Genomic DNA, 17,171 nt, shown 5'->3' on the forward strand with positions numbered 1-17,171 from the left:
CTTTAGTACAAAGCACAGCATGCAATTAACTGAGACAGCGCCCAGCCATTCTCCGCCATGTTGGAGCCAACATATTCGACAAAAATACGAAATAACATCATAAATATTCTCTTACCTTTGATGATCTTCCATCAGAATGCAGTGCAAGGAGTCCTAGTTCCACAATAAATCGTTGTTTTGTTTAAGAATGTCCATTTCTTCTGTCGAATTAGCAACTTTGGCTAGCATGGTGGAGCTCAAGTGTCCATCAATGTTTGGCGCATGGAACGAAAAATTCAAAAACTGATAATAAAAGTCGAATAAACTGGTCAAACTCAGTTGAGAATCCATCWTTAGTATGTTTTTCTCGTATGTATCCAATAACGTCCAAGACGGAGCATTTCGTCGTGTCTACCTAACGCATTGCAGAAAACAATATGGTGCTCTCTGGTGCGCAGCAAAATACTGCCAATATGGCGGACCTGTCACTCCAAAAGCTCTCATTCTGTCTCACATCAAGCTAGACACCCCATTCAACATTCTACTGCCTGTTGACATCTAGTGGAAGGCGTATGAAGTGCATACAGATCCATAAATATAAGGCAATTGAATAGGCAAGGCCTTACACAGACACCCATTTTCAGAATTTTCACTTCCTATTTGGAAGTTTGCTGCCAAATGAGTTCTGTTTTACTCACAGATATAATTCAAACAGTTTTAGAAACTTCAGAGTGTTTTCTATCCAATAGTAATAATAATATGCATATCGTATGATCTAGAACAGAGTACGAGGCCGTTTAATTTGGGCATGATTTTTTTCCCAAAGTGGAAATGGCGCCCCCTATTTCCAAGAGGTTTTCAGACCTTTTACGTTGAATGTGACATATTTTAGTGGATTAAGCATAGGTTGGGTTTCAAATACGTAACTGAATGGAAATCTATCATATGTAGATAGTTAGGAAATGTTTCAACTTTGGTTTGAACACAGAAGTGACCTATGTGTCTCTTTAGGAAGGAAACAATAAACATAAAAAAAAGGAAAAAAATAACAAATAAAATCCCACCCACCCCGATTGTCAGATTAAAACAACAATCCCAACAATCAAACATGAATACACTTGTAGAGATACGTTGCTGCTCGCTTTCCATCTTGCTCTTACTAGCTAAACCTTGGTGTAAACTAAAACCTGCCAGCTCTCTAAATTGAAAACAAACGTTGTGAATAGACATTTATGGCTGAATATTTACTGCCCACGGTAAGGGCTGCTTGAGTCTCTTTTCGAAAGATTAACATAAATGAGGAGGAAAGCAGTGGGCCTAAACCCACTTATTTGCTTCGCCCAGTGGATATGGACTAAACCAAAATATACTCTCCTGTAAATGTAATAGAACTCACCCCGGAAAGATACGGTTAGTTGAAAATGTACAAATCAATTATAGCGACCGGAGGATATCAGCGGTTCAGTCCGGATAAGAGAAAACAAACAAACTGCATCTTATCCCCCAGAGAGACCGTCCTGGCTCAGACGTTATTCAGTTCTTTGAGAAAAGTGTACACTTCTCCCGGTGTGTTAAAGAGATGGCTTCGGCCTTTGTGCTGAACTTTCATCCGCGCAGGGTGGATGAGGTAGCCGGTGACGTTCTTCTCCTTCAGTGCTTTGGCGGCAGGTCTGAACTGCTTGCGACGTCTGGCGAGATCCGCGCTCATATCCGGGAAAAGGCTGACCCTCTTGCCATCGATGGTGATGTCCCCTTTGGCTCCTGCGATTTGCAGTATCTTCTCTCTGTCTTGGAAACGGAGGAACCTGATCAGGACGGCCCGTGGGGGCTCATCTGGCCGGGGTTTCGGCGCTGATGTTCTGTGGGTGCGCCTCGGACATCCGGGATCCATTGAGTGAAGAAACGGACCGGGTCACGGCCCTCGCTGTCCTCTTTCAATCCCACCACACGGATATTACTACGTCTGCTCTGGTTCTCCATCTGATCTACCTTGTTTTTGAGGTAGGCATTGTCCTTTTGCAGTTGTATCAAGACCTGGTCATGTCGAGCGATGGTGTCTTCAACTGTGCTAATGCGCAACTCTGCCTCAGTCGTTCTCAAAAGGAGATCATTCATGGAGGATTTCAGGTCGTCYATGGAAGAATGGAGTTCAGCCAATTTCTTATCAATTTTCATAGAAAGACCTTTGTTACCATCCTGAATTTCCCGGAGGAGAGTAGCCAGCATGTCTGGAACTGTCGTCTGAGTTATGAGGGCTAATGCTAATCTTGCTAGCTGTAGCGTTATCGTTATCTTGGGAATCAACGATGTTTTGGTCGTTCTTCTTGCCTCTCGGTCGGAGGTCCATGGCTCTTTGGGAAGGTAAGTAACTTGACAATTTATCAGCCGATGTTAGAATATTGTTTCAACGTTGTTATTTAGGTAATAATAGAATAACTTTGAAGAGCTCGGTTTGTCAACGTTTGCTCAGCTCCGCGGCATCACGTGCTCCCCCACTGTGTTTCTTACACATCCTCCAACCTATAGTGCTACCGCCAGCGCTAAGATTTACCATTGCGTTAGTTTGTTAAAATAGAATAAGAAATAATGTGTTGTGATCAAGACGCTGACTGATCCTCCCTCTCCATCTCTCCAAACCCCTCCCCATCTCCTGCCCTCCACACAGCCTTGGCATGTGCATACTCAATGTAACCCTTGATTTCCTGCTGATAACCTGATCTTAATTCTTATACTGTACCTACACTGCAATTTCCATCCTTGTGTCTTTCTGTGTCCTGGACACCTGCTGCTAACGTTTCGCTAGCATCTCTGTGGAGGGTTGGCCAAACACACAGAGGATACATCCCAAATGGCACTCTATTTCCTATACGGCCGTGGTCAAACGTAGTGCACTATATAGGGAATAGGGTGCCATTGGGACTCATCCAGAGAAACACTGCCTCTCTCTACTCTGTATTTAATGGCTGCTCACACACAGAAGAGGGCCAAGCAAACCATAGATACTTGCTGTGCCTCGTTATTAAACAGGCTTTCCTTGGGCAATGTCCGTCCATCCACTCTCTTCTCTTTTCTTCTGTTCTTGTCTCTTCTCATGTCTTTTACATCCCAGCTATTCATCCGCGTTTGGCGTTTTATCATGGTGTTGTCTTAGTTGTAATTCCTCATTCCATTAGCTTGCTCCTATGGAGCCTGCTGAATTGAATTATGCTGAGGTAAAAAATATATAAAAGCTTGTTTCCCAATTGGTCTAAATTATAGGGACAGAACTGATGAAAACCTTTTACAGAAGGTGCTAAATTCCACTATTAGCACTTTATCTGGAATAAAAATGTATTTTTTTGTCATGTCATCATCTTTATGGCTTTTTGAAGAACATTTTATCACTGATATTGCAGAGATATGATATTGCAGCACCAGCTGCAGCGCATTAGCTACTGTAGGTGAATAGAAAAAACCTAGAACACAGCCAAGATGCTCTCATGTATTAGCATGGCCCTCAGTGAGAGACAGAATGGAAGATAATCCATGTTTTGTGATGTGAGCAGGCTTGGATGCCATTACAATACCTGCATTCAAAGGATTAGAATAGAGTCCCTGAGCCAGTGAGGTTGGCCCCATGGGCCCTTGTGTCTGTGCCTGTTTGAGCCATTACTCTGACAGCCTTTCTACACACTTGACTAGCCAAAGAACTAAATGGGTTAAGCATGAATGTTATCTAGCGGACCGGGCAGGTGCAGTTAGCATTCTGCTCAACACAAACTAGACATTCACACTTAGTCACACACTTTATTTTTCTTATCAATGTTTTTTCTGCCATCTTCTCCCTCTCTTTTTTTCTGTTACTTCTATCTCTGTACATATGCTCTCTCTCTCTTTCTATTTCTCTCTCTCTCTCCTTCCCCTGTTCCATCCCAAATTGCCCACATGAGTCTGCCATGGAAAAGAGGCATTGCTGAATCTTATTTGTCTTGTTACAGACTAGGGGGGCTAGTACAGTACCTCAACTCCCTCTGGAGCAGGAGAGGATAACAGCTCTCACCTACCATATCTGCATCACCATGGTAACAGCTCTCAGGTAGATCTGATCTGATCACTGTGACAGGACATAGCAGAATATCAGAGCACCTTTCACCTGTGTGATATAAACTGTATTCAGAGCACAGAGTTACAGTTGAGCAGTAAGTGTTGATGTCTTTGGAATGTCAGATCTAAGTGTCCACCTTATTGGACCTGCTGCTCTTTCTCTGGGCATAGATGTGTTCATACACTGTCCCGTGGTTGCTATATAGAGACAGACAGACTGGTTTGACTTTAGTTTCATAAGGCTTCCATTTTAAGAACATACAGTATTCGCACAGAGGCAAACCACTTGGACAATGCGAATGTAAGGCTTTATTTGTGCATCTTCAAATGTCAGTATTATTTAGATCCCTGTGAAATATCACCATCACTTTAAAACCATTGAGAAATTACAACACGTATACAAAATGTGTGGAACGACTCACTGTGGAACATCACTGCATGACACTATCAGCAGAGCACAGCCACCACCAATCAAACTCAATGCAACCATTTGAGAATCAGATGAGGTATAATTAGAGTATATATAACAGGCGGTTCACAAACGTGTGTCCACAGTTTTCAATTCAACAGCACAAACTTACTCAAGCATGAAACGATTTGTCATTAAAAATATCAATCATTTTAAAGACACTGTTATCCAGAGGAACTAGGGTTAAGCACCTTGCTCACGGTTGTACAATAATGTACATGAATGTGAGCGGAGCCAAACCACTCACATTCACACTATTCACACAGTCTTCTCTCACTTTATTTCCATTTCTGATACATTTTCCAGTCTACTCCGATGTCCTCTTAAAAACTCACTTGCTAAATCCTTCCTTCCCCTTCAGTATGCCTTCTTCTTGTCATCTTTCTCTCTTACAGTCCACCCCTGTAGATATTACAACTTCGTCCACGTGCCCTCGCAAACTTCATATCTGGAAATCTACATGGGAGTGGTGACCTAGTGGTCAAATGTAATCAGCTACATGTAATCTGATCACAAAAAAACTGTAACTGTAATCAGTTATGTTACCAGCAAAAATATTGTAATCAGGTTAGAGATACTTTTGAAAAAATAGATGATTACTTTTTGGTTTAGGCTAATTTTAAATTCAGAAAGGACGTTTGAGAAGAAAATACATTATGACACCTTGCTGTTTCTCAATGACATTCAATGAAGTTTGTTCCACCTGAGCGAGTCTGACCACAAGTCAGAGACCCCTATGATGACACACCAAATGCGTTTGATGGATCCTTTTAATTTTCTTCAAATGCCTCTTAATGGCAGAGTAATCCAAAAGTAACTGAAGATAATCAGATTACGTCACTGAATTTGGGCAATCCAAAAGTAATGTTACTGATTACAATTTTAAGACAGGTAACTAGTAATTGCAACGGATTTCACTAAGACAGTAACATACCCAACCCTGCTTATGGTCAGGTATCAATATACAAAAGTATTTTCAGATCTAGTTAAGTTTGTAGATGAGGGGAAAATATATATGAAATGTGATCTAAATATCATTGACCAATATGATAGGATTAAGCCCTTTAGAGGTGACATCTCCCTGACTAATGATGATTGGCTGTCCTAGACTGGTCTGTGGCAAGCGGAAGCTCCCTATTGATTGGTTGAAGCTACCTTGGCTGTAGTGCTGCTGGCCAAAGCTCTCCCGTGATTGATCAAAACTAGCCTGCCTGTATGGATGTTGATAGAAGCTGTCCCCTGATTGGTCGAAACTGCTTTGGCTGTAGAGCCGTTGGCTCATCCCATTGGCCCGTCTCCCAGAGGCGCTTCTCATTGGGTACCTCTGGCCAGTCTTGTACCAGCCTGTCTCTTTGAAGACAAACCAGATGTTGCCGGTCCAGAGGATAAAGTTTACAAAACCAAAAACCTGTATAAAGGTACAGAAAGAGGATATTTAGAGTGCATGTTGACGTTTCTTGTCCTGGAGTCAAAACTGAGACAGATATCCCCTTAGATAGGCTAGCTGCAAAGCCAAAATTGGCTATATTGTAAAAATGTATGAAAACAAAAATGAGCTTTTTGGTCTTAGTTTAAGGTTATGTCACGCCCTGACCTTAGAGATCCTTTTTATGTCTCTATTTTGGTTGGTCAGGGCGTGAGTTGGGGTGGGCATTCTATGTTTTTGCGCTTTGGACGGGAGCAAAGCAGAAACAGTGAAGGAGTTGATGGGGAGATTGGAGGAGAGAGTAATGAGAGAGTTGCTGTGTTGGTGCATGAGGCACGACATCCACCCGACGGAGCGTGTCCTCGATTTGATGTCACCTGAGTCTGCTCTCCATACTCGTCCTGAGGTGCGTGCTAGCCGTCTGGTGAAGACTGTGCCAGCCCCACGCACCAGGCCTTCTGTGCGCCTCCCCAGCCCTGCAAGTCTTGTGCCAGCTTGGCGCTCCAGACCTCCAGTGCGCCTTTACAGCCCGGTGAGTCCTGCGCCGGCTCTAGGCAGGGTTTCCCCAGTTCGCCAGGAGGACCCAGTGCAGCCTGTTCCAGTTCCTCGTACGTGCCGGGCTAGAGTGGGCATTCAGCCTGGAAGAGTGGTGCCAAGGCTACGCACCAGATCTCCAGTGCTCCCCCACAGCCCGGTCTATCCTGTGCCTCCTCCACGGACCAGGCCTCCAGTAGGTCTCCACAGCCTGGTGAGTCCTGTGCCGGCAGCCTGTCCGGGGCTGCCAGAGTCTCCCTCCTTTCCGGAGCTGCCAGAGTCTCCCTCCTGTCCGGAGCTGCCAGAGTCTCCCTCCTGTCCGGAGCTGCCAGAGTCTCCCTCCTGTCCGGAGCTGCCAGAGTCTCCCTCCTGTCCGGAGCTGCCAGAGTCTCCCTCCTGTCCGGAGCTGCCAGAGTCTCCCTCCTGTCCGGAGCTGCCAGAGTCTCCCTCCTGTCCGGAGCTGCCAGAGTCGCCCTCCTGTACTGGAGTCGCCCTCCAGAGGCGCCACATAAGTGGGCCAAGCTTAAGGTGGAGCGGGGTCCACGTCCCGCACCAGAGCCGCCACCACGGATAGATGCCCACCCAGACCCTCCCCTGTAGGTTTAGGTTTTGTGGCCGGAGTCCGCACCTTTGGGGGGGGGGGGGGGGGGGGTACTGTCACGCCCTGACCTTAGAAATCCTTTTTATTTATGTCTCTATTTTGGTTGGTCAGGGCGTGAGTTGGGGTGGTGGGCATTCTATATTTTTGTTCTATGTTTTCTATATTCATGTGTTTGGCCGGGTGTGGTTCTCAACCAGAGGCAGCTGTCTATCTTTGTCTCTGATTGAGAACCATACTTAGGTAGCCTTTTCCCACCTGTGTTTTGTGGGTAGTTGTTTTCTGTTTTGTGTGAGTACCTGACAGAACTGTTGCGTTTTGTTCCACTTTTGTTTTTTGTTTCAGTGTTCAGGTTATTAATAAACATCATGAACACGTACCACGCTGCGCTTTGGTCTACTCCTTCTTCCTCAGACGAACATCGTTGCAGGTTAGGGTTGGGTGTTAGGGTTAGCAGTGGTTTTTAAGGTTAGGGTTAGGTTTAAAGTCAGATTTTATGACTTTATGGCTGTGCCAGTTAGTGACCACTCCGCAGAGCTGCCTCCAGAACAAGATTCATGATGAAAAATGCTAACCTGCATTTAGAAATGGGTCTAAACATCAAACGGTCAGATTCAGAATCAGATAATGTTATTGACATAAAACAAATGGTTGCTAAGAATTTGTTGCTGTGCACATCATTTTAAACATCATCAACAATCGTTTGAAGGACGAGCATTGCGTAGGAGTAAACACCACCTGTCTGAAGACAATGGAGCTGACATTGATCAGCATTGGTGTTTCATGCTTAAGGGCTATGTCCCAAATTGCACCATATTCCCTATATAGTGCACTACTTTTAACTAGGGCTCATAGAGGTCTGGTCAAAGGTAGTGCACTTCATGGAAAATAGGGTGCCATTATGGACGTCACCAATGACTCACCACAGATGTGTTGAGCTCAGACCAGACTGGGTGGTGGGAAGCTGAACACCGGTTGGCCGGGTATCTGCAGGCAGAGATGAGCAGGAGGACCTGGGTGGGATCAGTGGCTGACTTTACATCAGACAGAGATTTGGCCCAAGCACAGGAACTCACCAACCACATGAAGGCGAATAGCACAGTCACTACAAAGTCCTGGTTAGCAGGGAGAAATGGAGAAGGTTATTATCAGGTTCAATTCGATCGTGAGAGTTGAGGTGTGAAAAACATGATAGGGTGATGTTATAAATGAGGTTTAACTTGCTTCCCGAATCTCAGCGTACATCGTTACAGATGCCATTTGAAAGGAAACACTTTGAAGTTTGTGGAAATGTGAAATGAATGTAGGAGAATATAACACATTAGATCTGGATAATACAAAGAAAAAAAAGATAATACAAAGAAAAACCATGCATTGTTTTGTACCATCGTCTTTAAAATGCAAGAGAAAGGCGAGAAATGTATTATTCCAGCCCAGGCACAATTTTGATTTTGGCCACTAGATGGCAGCAGTGTATGTACAACGTTTTAGACTGATCCAATGAGCCATTACATTTCTGTTCAAATTTTGTATGGAGACTGCCCAAATGTGCCTTGTTTTTCTGTAACTTTTCAAGTTCATAGCTGTGCAATCTCCTCAAACAATAGCATGGTATTCTTTCACTGTAAAAGCTACTGTAATTTGAAAAGTGCAGTTAGATTAACAAGAATTTCATCTTTCTGTCAATATGTCATATGTCATATTCTGTCATATGTCTATGTTCTGGTAAATGTTCTTGTTAAATAAAACCTCACGCTAATCGCATTAGCCAATGTTAGCAACCATCCCTAGGGGGATGGTTGCTAACGCAATCCTGTAGAGGTTAACTTCTTAGCGCGTTTTTTTTCAAATAACGTACTCAACGGAAACGGAAATTTTCTCTGGCCCAGATTGTAGAATATGCATATAATTTACAGATTAGGATAGAAAACACTCCAAAGTTTCCAAAACTGTCAAAATATTGTCTGTGAGAAAAACAATACTTATTCTGCAAGCGAAATCTTGAGAAAAAGTAACCCGGAAGTTATAAAGTAATCCTTCTAACCCCCCCTCCCCCTTAAAAGAGTTAGATGCACTATTGTAAAGTGGTTGTTCCACTGGATATCATAAGGTGAATGCACCAATTTGTAAGTCGCTCTGGATAAGAGCGTCTGCTAAATGACTTAAATGTAAATGTAAATATATAAAAAACAAAAACGTTGTTTCCTGGCCTGTCTAACCTCCGTTTAAAGGGGTATCAATCAGATTCTTATTCCAATGGCTTCCTCAGGCTGTGACCAGGCTTTACACATAGTTTCAGGCTTTTATTTTGAAAAATGAGCGAGATGTTTTCATTTTCTCTCTTAATTAATAGGTTATGCTCCGGTTGAAATATTATCGATTATGTTTGTTAAAGACAACCTGAGGTTTGATTATATAAAACATTTTAAATGTTTCTACGACCATTTCGGATACTTTTTCGGATTTGTCGAACGGAACACGGCTTTTGTTTTTTCATCATAACGCGCAACCCAAATGGCGTTTTTTTGTGATAAATGTAATATTTATCGAACAAAACGAACATTTGTTGTGTAACTGGGAGTCTCGTGAGTGGGAACACCCGAAGATTATCAAAGGTAAGCGATTAATTTGATTGCTTTTCTTACTTTCGTGACCAAGCTAGCCAAGCTAATATAAGGCTAAGCTGTTATAGCATTGAAAGCTACACTCACAAAAGCTTGGATTTCTTTCGCTGTAAAATATATTTTCAAAATCTGACACGATAGGTAGATTAACAACAAGCTAAACTGTGTTTTGGTATATTTCACCTGTGATTGCAAGATTATAAATATTTTTGGTAATATTTTTTAATCTGATACGTTTGGAAATTTTCATCTTCCTTTCAGGACCGGAACGAGTCTGTAGTTTTCCTCATCATAACGCGCAACCCAAATGGCGTTTTTTTGTGATAAAAGTAATATTTATCGAACAAAAGAAGATTTGTTGTGTAACTGGGAGTCTCGTGAGTGGAAACGTCCGAAGATTATCTAAGGTAAGCGATTAATTTTATTGCTTTTCACACTTTCGTGACCATGCTAATTTGGGGCTAGCTGATGTAGCATTGAAAGCTACACTCACAAAAGCTTGGATTTCTTTCGCTGTAAATTTTTTTCTCCAAAATCTGACACCATAGGTGGATTAACAACAAGCTAAGCTGTGTTTTGGTACATTTCACTTGTGATTGCATGATTATAAATATTTTTAGGAATATTTTTGAATTTGGCGCCCTGCAATTCAGCGGTTGTTTAGGAAAGTGAACCCGTATTCGGTATCCGTAGCGCAGAAAAGTTAAGGGAATGAATACATTGAATTAATAAATGAACACAACAAGAAACAGGAACAGCGCACCAACATGATACAGAAACAGAAACAATGATGACTGGGGAAGAAACCAAAGGGAGTGACATATAAAGGGCAGGTAATCAAAGAGGTGATGGAGTCCAGGTGAGTGTTATTATGCACAGATGTGCATCGCGCTGGTGACAGGTGTGCGCCATAACGAGCAGGCTGGTGACCAAGAAGCCGGAGAGGGAGCACACGTGACAGTATCAAGAATATGCATATCCTTGCTTCATGTCCTGAGCTACAGGCAGTTAGATTTGGGTATGTCATTTTAGGGTCCAATCCTTAGGAATATGGAAGAAAAGAGCAGGAGTAACAACAACGTACAGCTAACTGCAATTTATAAAATGCCACAATATACCACACCTTTCAGGTAATAATCTTGTGAAACACATTTCTCTATATGTTAAGCTACCGCTGCCTTGTAAATTATTTAATTCAATGTATCTCAATTAATAGACACATTATACAAATCAACTCACCACCAACGGTCCTCTGTTACCCTCACGATACTTGTTCTGGTAGTAGATGTACACTACGGTGGCCATCAGGGAATAGAGGAAGGCAAAGACAGCCACGGTCACAAAAAACTGAGCTGAGGAGGAATAGTCTCCTACTAGGAAGATGCTCTCCTGTCTGTTCCTCTCACACAGCGTGGGTTGGAAATGGACCTGCTGTAATCTATCAGATGACAAGAACAAGGACATGGTCACAGTTAGAGCCTTTGATTGAGAAGAGTGAGGCTCTGATCACAGGTGGGTGAGAATGAGGTGGAGAATGTCATGACCATCATCATGCAAGTCATTATCATAGTAAAAACAGCTACATGAAGACAGATGTCTTGCTGTAGCTATGTCGTCAGTAAAATGTCTCTCATCAAAGCTCAATGTGTTAGAATCCTAATCACCTGTTACAGTAGTTTCCATTTATTTTATTTAACCTTTAATTATACAGGTTAGTCTTTGAATTCAAATTTTGTTTACAAGAGAGATCTGCAGTTATGCCATCTGACCTATAAAATAACAAAGTCCTGCATAATGTTAGGGTATGTCCAGGTAAAAGTAAGGTATGAGCAGAGTGTTTGAACACAATAATTTACAGAAAGTAGAGATAGACCCTGCTGCTTCTTGATTCATTCAAAAAAATACAAACAATCTATTTTAAAGAACAAAAGTCTTTCTTGGTAAGGAACCCTTCCATTACGAATGGAATCTGACAGGCTTTAAAGGTAGCGATTGTTAAACTGAGTGAAATAAGTTCCTCCCACTGATCTGAATGAACCTGCGATCTTCAGAGAGACAGAGAGAAGAGAGAGGAGGGAGAGAGGAGGGAGAGAGCTAGAGGTAGAGGTATATATATTCCTCAGAATCACTGTATGATGCTCAGGAGTCTCAATTATGAATCTCTCCCCTGATCATCAAGAGTCTTTCCACATTACTCTAAACCTGAGCTGAAAGGTTTAAGGTCTTCAAGGGAACAAGTAGATACATGTGAGATACTGAATGTGGAAACAAATGAATGATTTCTGGGGATCAGACACAGGCTCCGACACAATTGTCTGTCTGACAGCTCCAGCTCCATATTCCATCATCTTTCAATCAAAACATAGATTTTTTTTTTTTATAGATGGAAAATCAAACTCAGCCTCCACACCTCCACCCTATCTGTCAAAACACATTTACAGACGGACAACTCTGTCATTGTCTCACCAAGGCTATATCCCCACATGCACAGTAGATTACAATACAGAGTTACTTAGTGAAGTGTTGTTGAGTGTTGATCTGGATAATGTTACTTGTCTCTCAACGTGATATACCCATGCATGTGACATGTAACATTGACATGATCCTTTTACTCCATTTTGCACATTTTTGCAAATAACAGCATGTATTACCTGAAGGGATAGGCAAAGTTTACTGTGATGCTAAGGTTGCTCTGGCTCTTGTCCAGACATTCCACTCTAACCCGCAGGTGACCAGAGTACCCTCCACATGTTGCAAATGCACAGATGGCAAAGATCTGGAAAATAAATATATTATTAAACTCCTACTCATTGAGCATGCTAGACATCGACTGTGTTCCAAATGATACCCTATTCCCTATATAGTTGGCAAGCTACTTTTCACCAAAAGTAAAAAAGTAGTGCACTACACAGGAAATAGGGTGCATTTGGAATGCAGTTAATAGTTGCTCCTGGTCCCTCCTTTCCTGTCTGGTCCTTTACAAAACTGCTAAAGCAACAGCTGGACCTAATGAGCCCCAAAGGAGCGTCTATATCAACACCCTGACAGATGCTGCCTTTGGGAAAGTTATCATGTGTATGATGTATGCTGTATGGTGTGGATATATGGTGGAATGAGCGTGAGACTGTTGATGGATCCTAAAATCAAATAAAAACTGCTCTTGCCAGTAGTGGAGAGTGTGGTAAGTTGTGCCAAAATGGTAAGTTGAGCCAGCCTTGTTTCCAAGGAAACCATACACAAAATGAATCATTTGACCAAATATTTAGGAAGAGGTCATGTGTGGAAACTACATGGAAAAAGTGGTAGGCAATTAGGTCAAAAAAAAAGATTTTCAACAAGTCAAATAAATGTATTGTATTAGATGTTTCATGATGCTTGTACCTAAGCCAAAGTAAATKATTTTAAGATTGTTCTACATCAGTTGGGGTCTCTATAAGCTTCAATAGGAGGTCCTACACCTAGCATGAAAGTGCAGCCTTGTAGCTGTGTGGGCTAAAATAGTAAAAATGTTTGCCTTGGGGTCAGTTGAGCAGATTGAAGTGTTTTATTCCCAGACGTAATGCAAAGAATTATCGCTGGGATATGAGGCAACAACAGGGACTGTGTTACAAAGTGTTTGTTAGGCAATGTTTTAGGGATAGTCCCCTTTTTTTCAATTTTCACCTAAAATGACATACCCAAATCCAACTGCCTGTAGCTCAGGACCTGAGCAAGGAAATGCATATTCTTGGTACCATTTGAAAGGAATCACTTTGAAGTTTGTGGAAAAGTGAATTGAATGTAGGAGAATATAACACAATAGATCTGGTAGAAGAAAATACAAAGAAAAAAACAACAGTTTTTTTCTACCACCATCTTTGAAATGGAACAGAAGGGTCCCCCATTGAGCCATCACTCTGGTTCCAATTCCGATGGTGTCCAACAGATGGCAGCGGTGTATGTGCAAAGTTTCAGATGGATAACTTGAAGTATGAGCAAACTACATGACATTTAATGTGAAGTCACCCAGGTACATTTGAGCAAATCGTGAATGAGACATTTACATTCACATTACATTTTTCTGCAAGAATATCGTCAAATATGTATACATTGACTTTGATGTAGCTTTTCCAGTATTAGTAGTCATATTATAAGTTCAACATTTGCAAAACACCCAGTTTTCATAACTTCGTAACTCTCCATATTCTTATAAATGTTGTCCAAAAGGAAAAAGCTTGCTATCGCACAAGGTTAGCAGCTACATTTTGCAACAAATACGGGGTTTGCATAAAGCCCAGCTCATTGCCTATCTAGCTAGCTTTGTTTGACCCCGATTGGTGCTAATTTGACAAAGTTACAGTCAATCAAGTGAAGACCGCCCGCGTCATCTCCCCCGCGTCATCCCGCACCATGAAGGCGTCGCTCTTTGACCAAATTTGGTGTCCTATAGGATATACTACACCCCTAATGATATTTATTTTACCTTTATTTATACAGGTTTTTTCTCATTGAGATAATATCTATTTTCCAAGAGGGACCTGGTCCAATAGCAGCAGGGGGGACAACGTTTCAGACAAAACAACTTACATACACTAACACAACATTAAACAAAACTATAAACACACACACAGTACAACAAACATTTTACATTAAAAACACAAACATCTTGACTAAAAACAGCTGGCCTAAAAACAATTACACTCTTCTATGATATATACATCGATCAAGTGTTTAAACTCCACCAACGAAACTAGATCATCACATTTTAAAATGTTCAGGAGAGAATTCCAGGACCACGGTGCTAAGTAACTAAAACTATTTCTACCATGACCTGTTCTAATATTTTGGTACTGTTAGAAGCAAATCAGAATGGGCTATGAATGGGCTTTTAATCATACTTAAAATGATTAAAAGACAAAAAAGCGATTGTGTTGAATTATGTTTGGGAAATAGACATGGTTTAAAAAGGTAGTGGTAATATTTAATTCAGTACAGAAATGTGTAGGCGGCTTAACTTACCCTGTCCCGCCGCTCAATTTACCCCATGCCCAGTGTAAATTGTGCCAAGACATTACTTTTTTGGAAACGGGTTTTGTTTTCAAAACTCTATTGTTTACATGAATTCTGATTATGGGGATACACAACAGCCTGAAATACTGTATATGTAGATAGAGACAGAGACAGAGACAGGGACAGAGAAAGAGACAGGGACAGAGAGAGAGACAGAGACAGAGACAGAGACAGGGACAGGGACAGGGACAGAGACAGAGACAGAGACAGAGACAGAGACAGAGACAGAGACAGAGACAGAGACAGAGAGACAGAGAGACAGAGAGACAGGAAGACAGAAGAGACAGAGAGACAGAGAGACAGAGAGAGAGAGAGAGACAGAGAGAGCGAGAGACAGAGAGAGACAGAGCAGAGACAGAGAGAGACAGAGACAGAGACAGAGACAGAGACAGAGACAGAGACAGAGACAGAGACAGAGACAGAGAGACAGAGACAGAGACAGAGACAGAGAGACAGAGAGACAGAGAGACAGAGAGACAGAGAGACAGAGAGACAGAGAGAGAGAGAGAGAGACAGAGACAGAGACAGAGAGATTGTTTCTCTCAGATTGTTTCTAAAAGGTATACATACAGCCAGACAGTTGTTGTGTAATCTGATCAGATCCAAAGTGTTTAAGACCACATCTAATTGAGTGTGTGTGGCTATAATTATAACTAAAAGGCATTGATTAAATGTATTTACCAAAAAATTATGAATACGTCTGTTGTCTGCAAACATCCTGTTAATTCACTCATTCATATTCAAATGGTAAAAGGATGCATTCTAAATTGTTACAATCATTAATGATACATTATAACTAGTATAATCACTAATACACCATTGAATTCTAGACTAAAACACAGCTGTTAACAAAGTATCCTCTAAATACAAAGGCTTTTTGGTTTCTGTGTTAAAAGACGAACAGAAAGAGAGAGAGAGGGAGAAAGAGACACAGATAGAGAAAGAGAGAGAGAGCCAGAGAGAAAGAGAGAAAGAGAGGGAGAGAGAGAGAGCGAGAGAGAGGTGGTAGAGGAAAGCTAATCTCGGCACCATATCTATTAAGCAGACTGATGATCAAGGTTTGGGATTGATTTTCTTGAGAACAGCATTATGGAAACAACTGAATAATTTAGAAATGGGCTGACTGCAAACAGTGAGCCACCTACTGTGGGTTAGAGGGTGGGCAGAGCCTCAGAGAGTGACTGAACCTGTTGGAATACTGCACATGCCACACACAAACACACAGGCATATGCATGCATGCTTGCACGCACAAACTCACACACATGCATGCAACAAACACACACACATGCATGCAACAAACACACACACACACACACAAACACACACACACATCCCAAAGGACTGCCCTGGGAAAAACAGTTGACAAAATTCACCCATCAAACATAAATAATATTCCTTACAAACCAAATTGAAAAAGAAAGTATTTTAAAAACACATGTATCACATACAATAGCCTATAGAACACACCCCTGCTTCATAACTAAATAATTATAATGCTGGTTTAATGAGGAATGTACTTACCTACAGTCCAACTATGAAAGAAACAACTACTTACCGGAGCAAATATAACCATACACATTTAAAAAGCACAGTGAACAAGTTCTACTCCACAAAAGGGTGTTAGCAGCTTTCTCCTCATACTAATGCACTGTCACTAATGTAGATGATTCAAAGACAGAGAGCAGAGAGAGGGAGAGAGAGAGAGACAAAGAGAGAGACAGAGAGCAGAGACAGAAAGAGAACAAGAGAGAGAGCACATACTAATGCACTGTCACTAATTTAGATGGTTCAAAGACAGAGAGCAGAGAGAGAGGTAGAAAGAGAGACAGAGAGAGAGACAGAGACAGAGAGCGAGACAGAGAGAGAGAGCAAGACAGAGTGCGCAGGAGAGAGAGAGACAGAGAGAACAGAGAGTACAGAGTGCGGAGGTTGCCTGAAGGGGGGGGGGGGGGGCGACAAGATATCTGAAGGGAGGAGAGGAAAGAGCAGAGGGAACTATCTGGGGTTGGGGTGGGTGTTAGGGAGTAGGGTAAGGAAAAGGATGTACTGTAGTGCAGAGCTCCTCTCTAGTATAACTGTGTGGCTCTGCTCCTCTCTTTGAGGACAGACCTACCTACAGTACCAGACACTCCGGTAGAGAACACATTAACAGAACTATGAGGATTCCCCAGAGAAACAGAGACAGGTCATTTACCATGCACCACACACGTGTCTATGACAAGATTCGTCAGACATACTTTCCACTGGGTAATCAAATCAAAGTCAAATCAAATGTTAATTGTCACGCGACGAATACAACAGGTGTAGCCCTTACAGTGAAAGCCCTTAACCAACAATGCAGTTTTAAGATAAAATTATTGTTAAGAAAGTATATACTAAATAAACTGAAGTAAACAATAAATAAAATG

General features: G+C 41.8%; 2 protein-coding genes across 2 annotated transcripts in view; both read right to left on the reverse strand.

The window, feature by feature from the left end:
* Positions 1-9,256, reverse strand: part of LOC111970299 (haloacid dehalogenase-like hydrolase domain containing 3) — a 354,076-nt gene extending 344,820 nt beyond the window's left edge. The window contains exon 1 of the mRNA XM_023996965.2: positions 9,210-9,256. The gene's annotated coding sequence lies outside the window, so the exon portion shown is untranslated. The remainder of the gene's footprint in view (positions 1-9,209) is intronic.
* LOC111970650 (synaptoporin-like) lies at positions 4,375-16,620 on the reverse strand. Its single transcript, XM_023997449.2, has 5 exons — positions 16,319-16,620; positions 12,365-12,489; positions 10,953-11,151; positions 8,013-8,204; positions 4,375-5,939 (listed from the first exon to the last, which is right to left on the reverse strand). Exons 1-5 carry the CDS (start codon positions 16,340-16,342, stop codon positions 5,559-5,561), a joined length of 921 nt encoding a protein of 306 aa, XP_023853217.1. The 5' UTR covers positions 16,343-16,620; the 3' UTR covers positions 4,375-5,558.
* Between the last annotated feature and the right edge of the window lie 551 nt (positions 16,621-17,171).

Source organism: Salvelinus sp. IW2-2015, linkage group LG11 (genome assembly GCF_002910315.2).
Source record: "Salvelinus sp. IW2-2015 linkage group LG11, ASM291031v2, whole genome shotgun sequence".
Lineage (NCBI taxonomy): Eukaryota > Metazoa > Chordata > Actinopteri > Salmoniformes > Salmonidae > Salvelinus > Salvelinus sp. IW2-2015.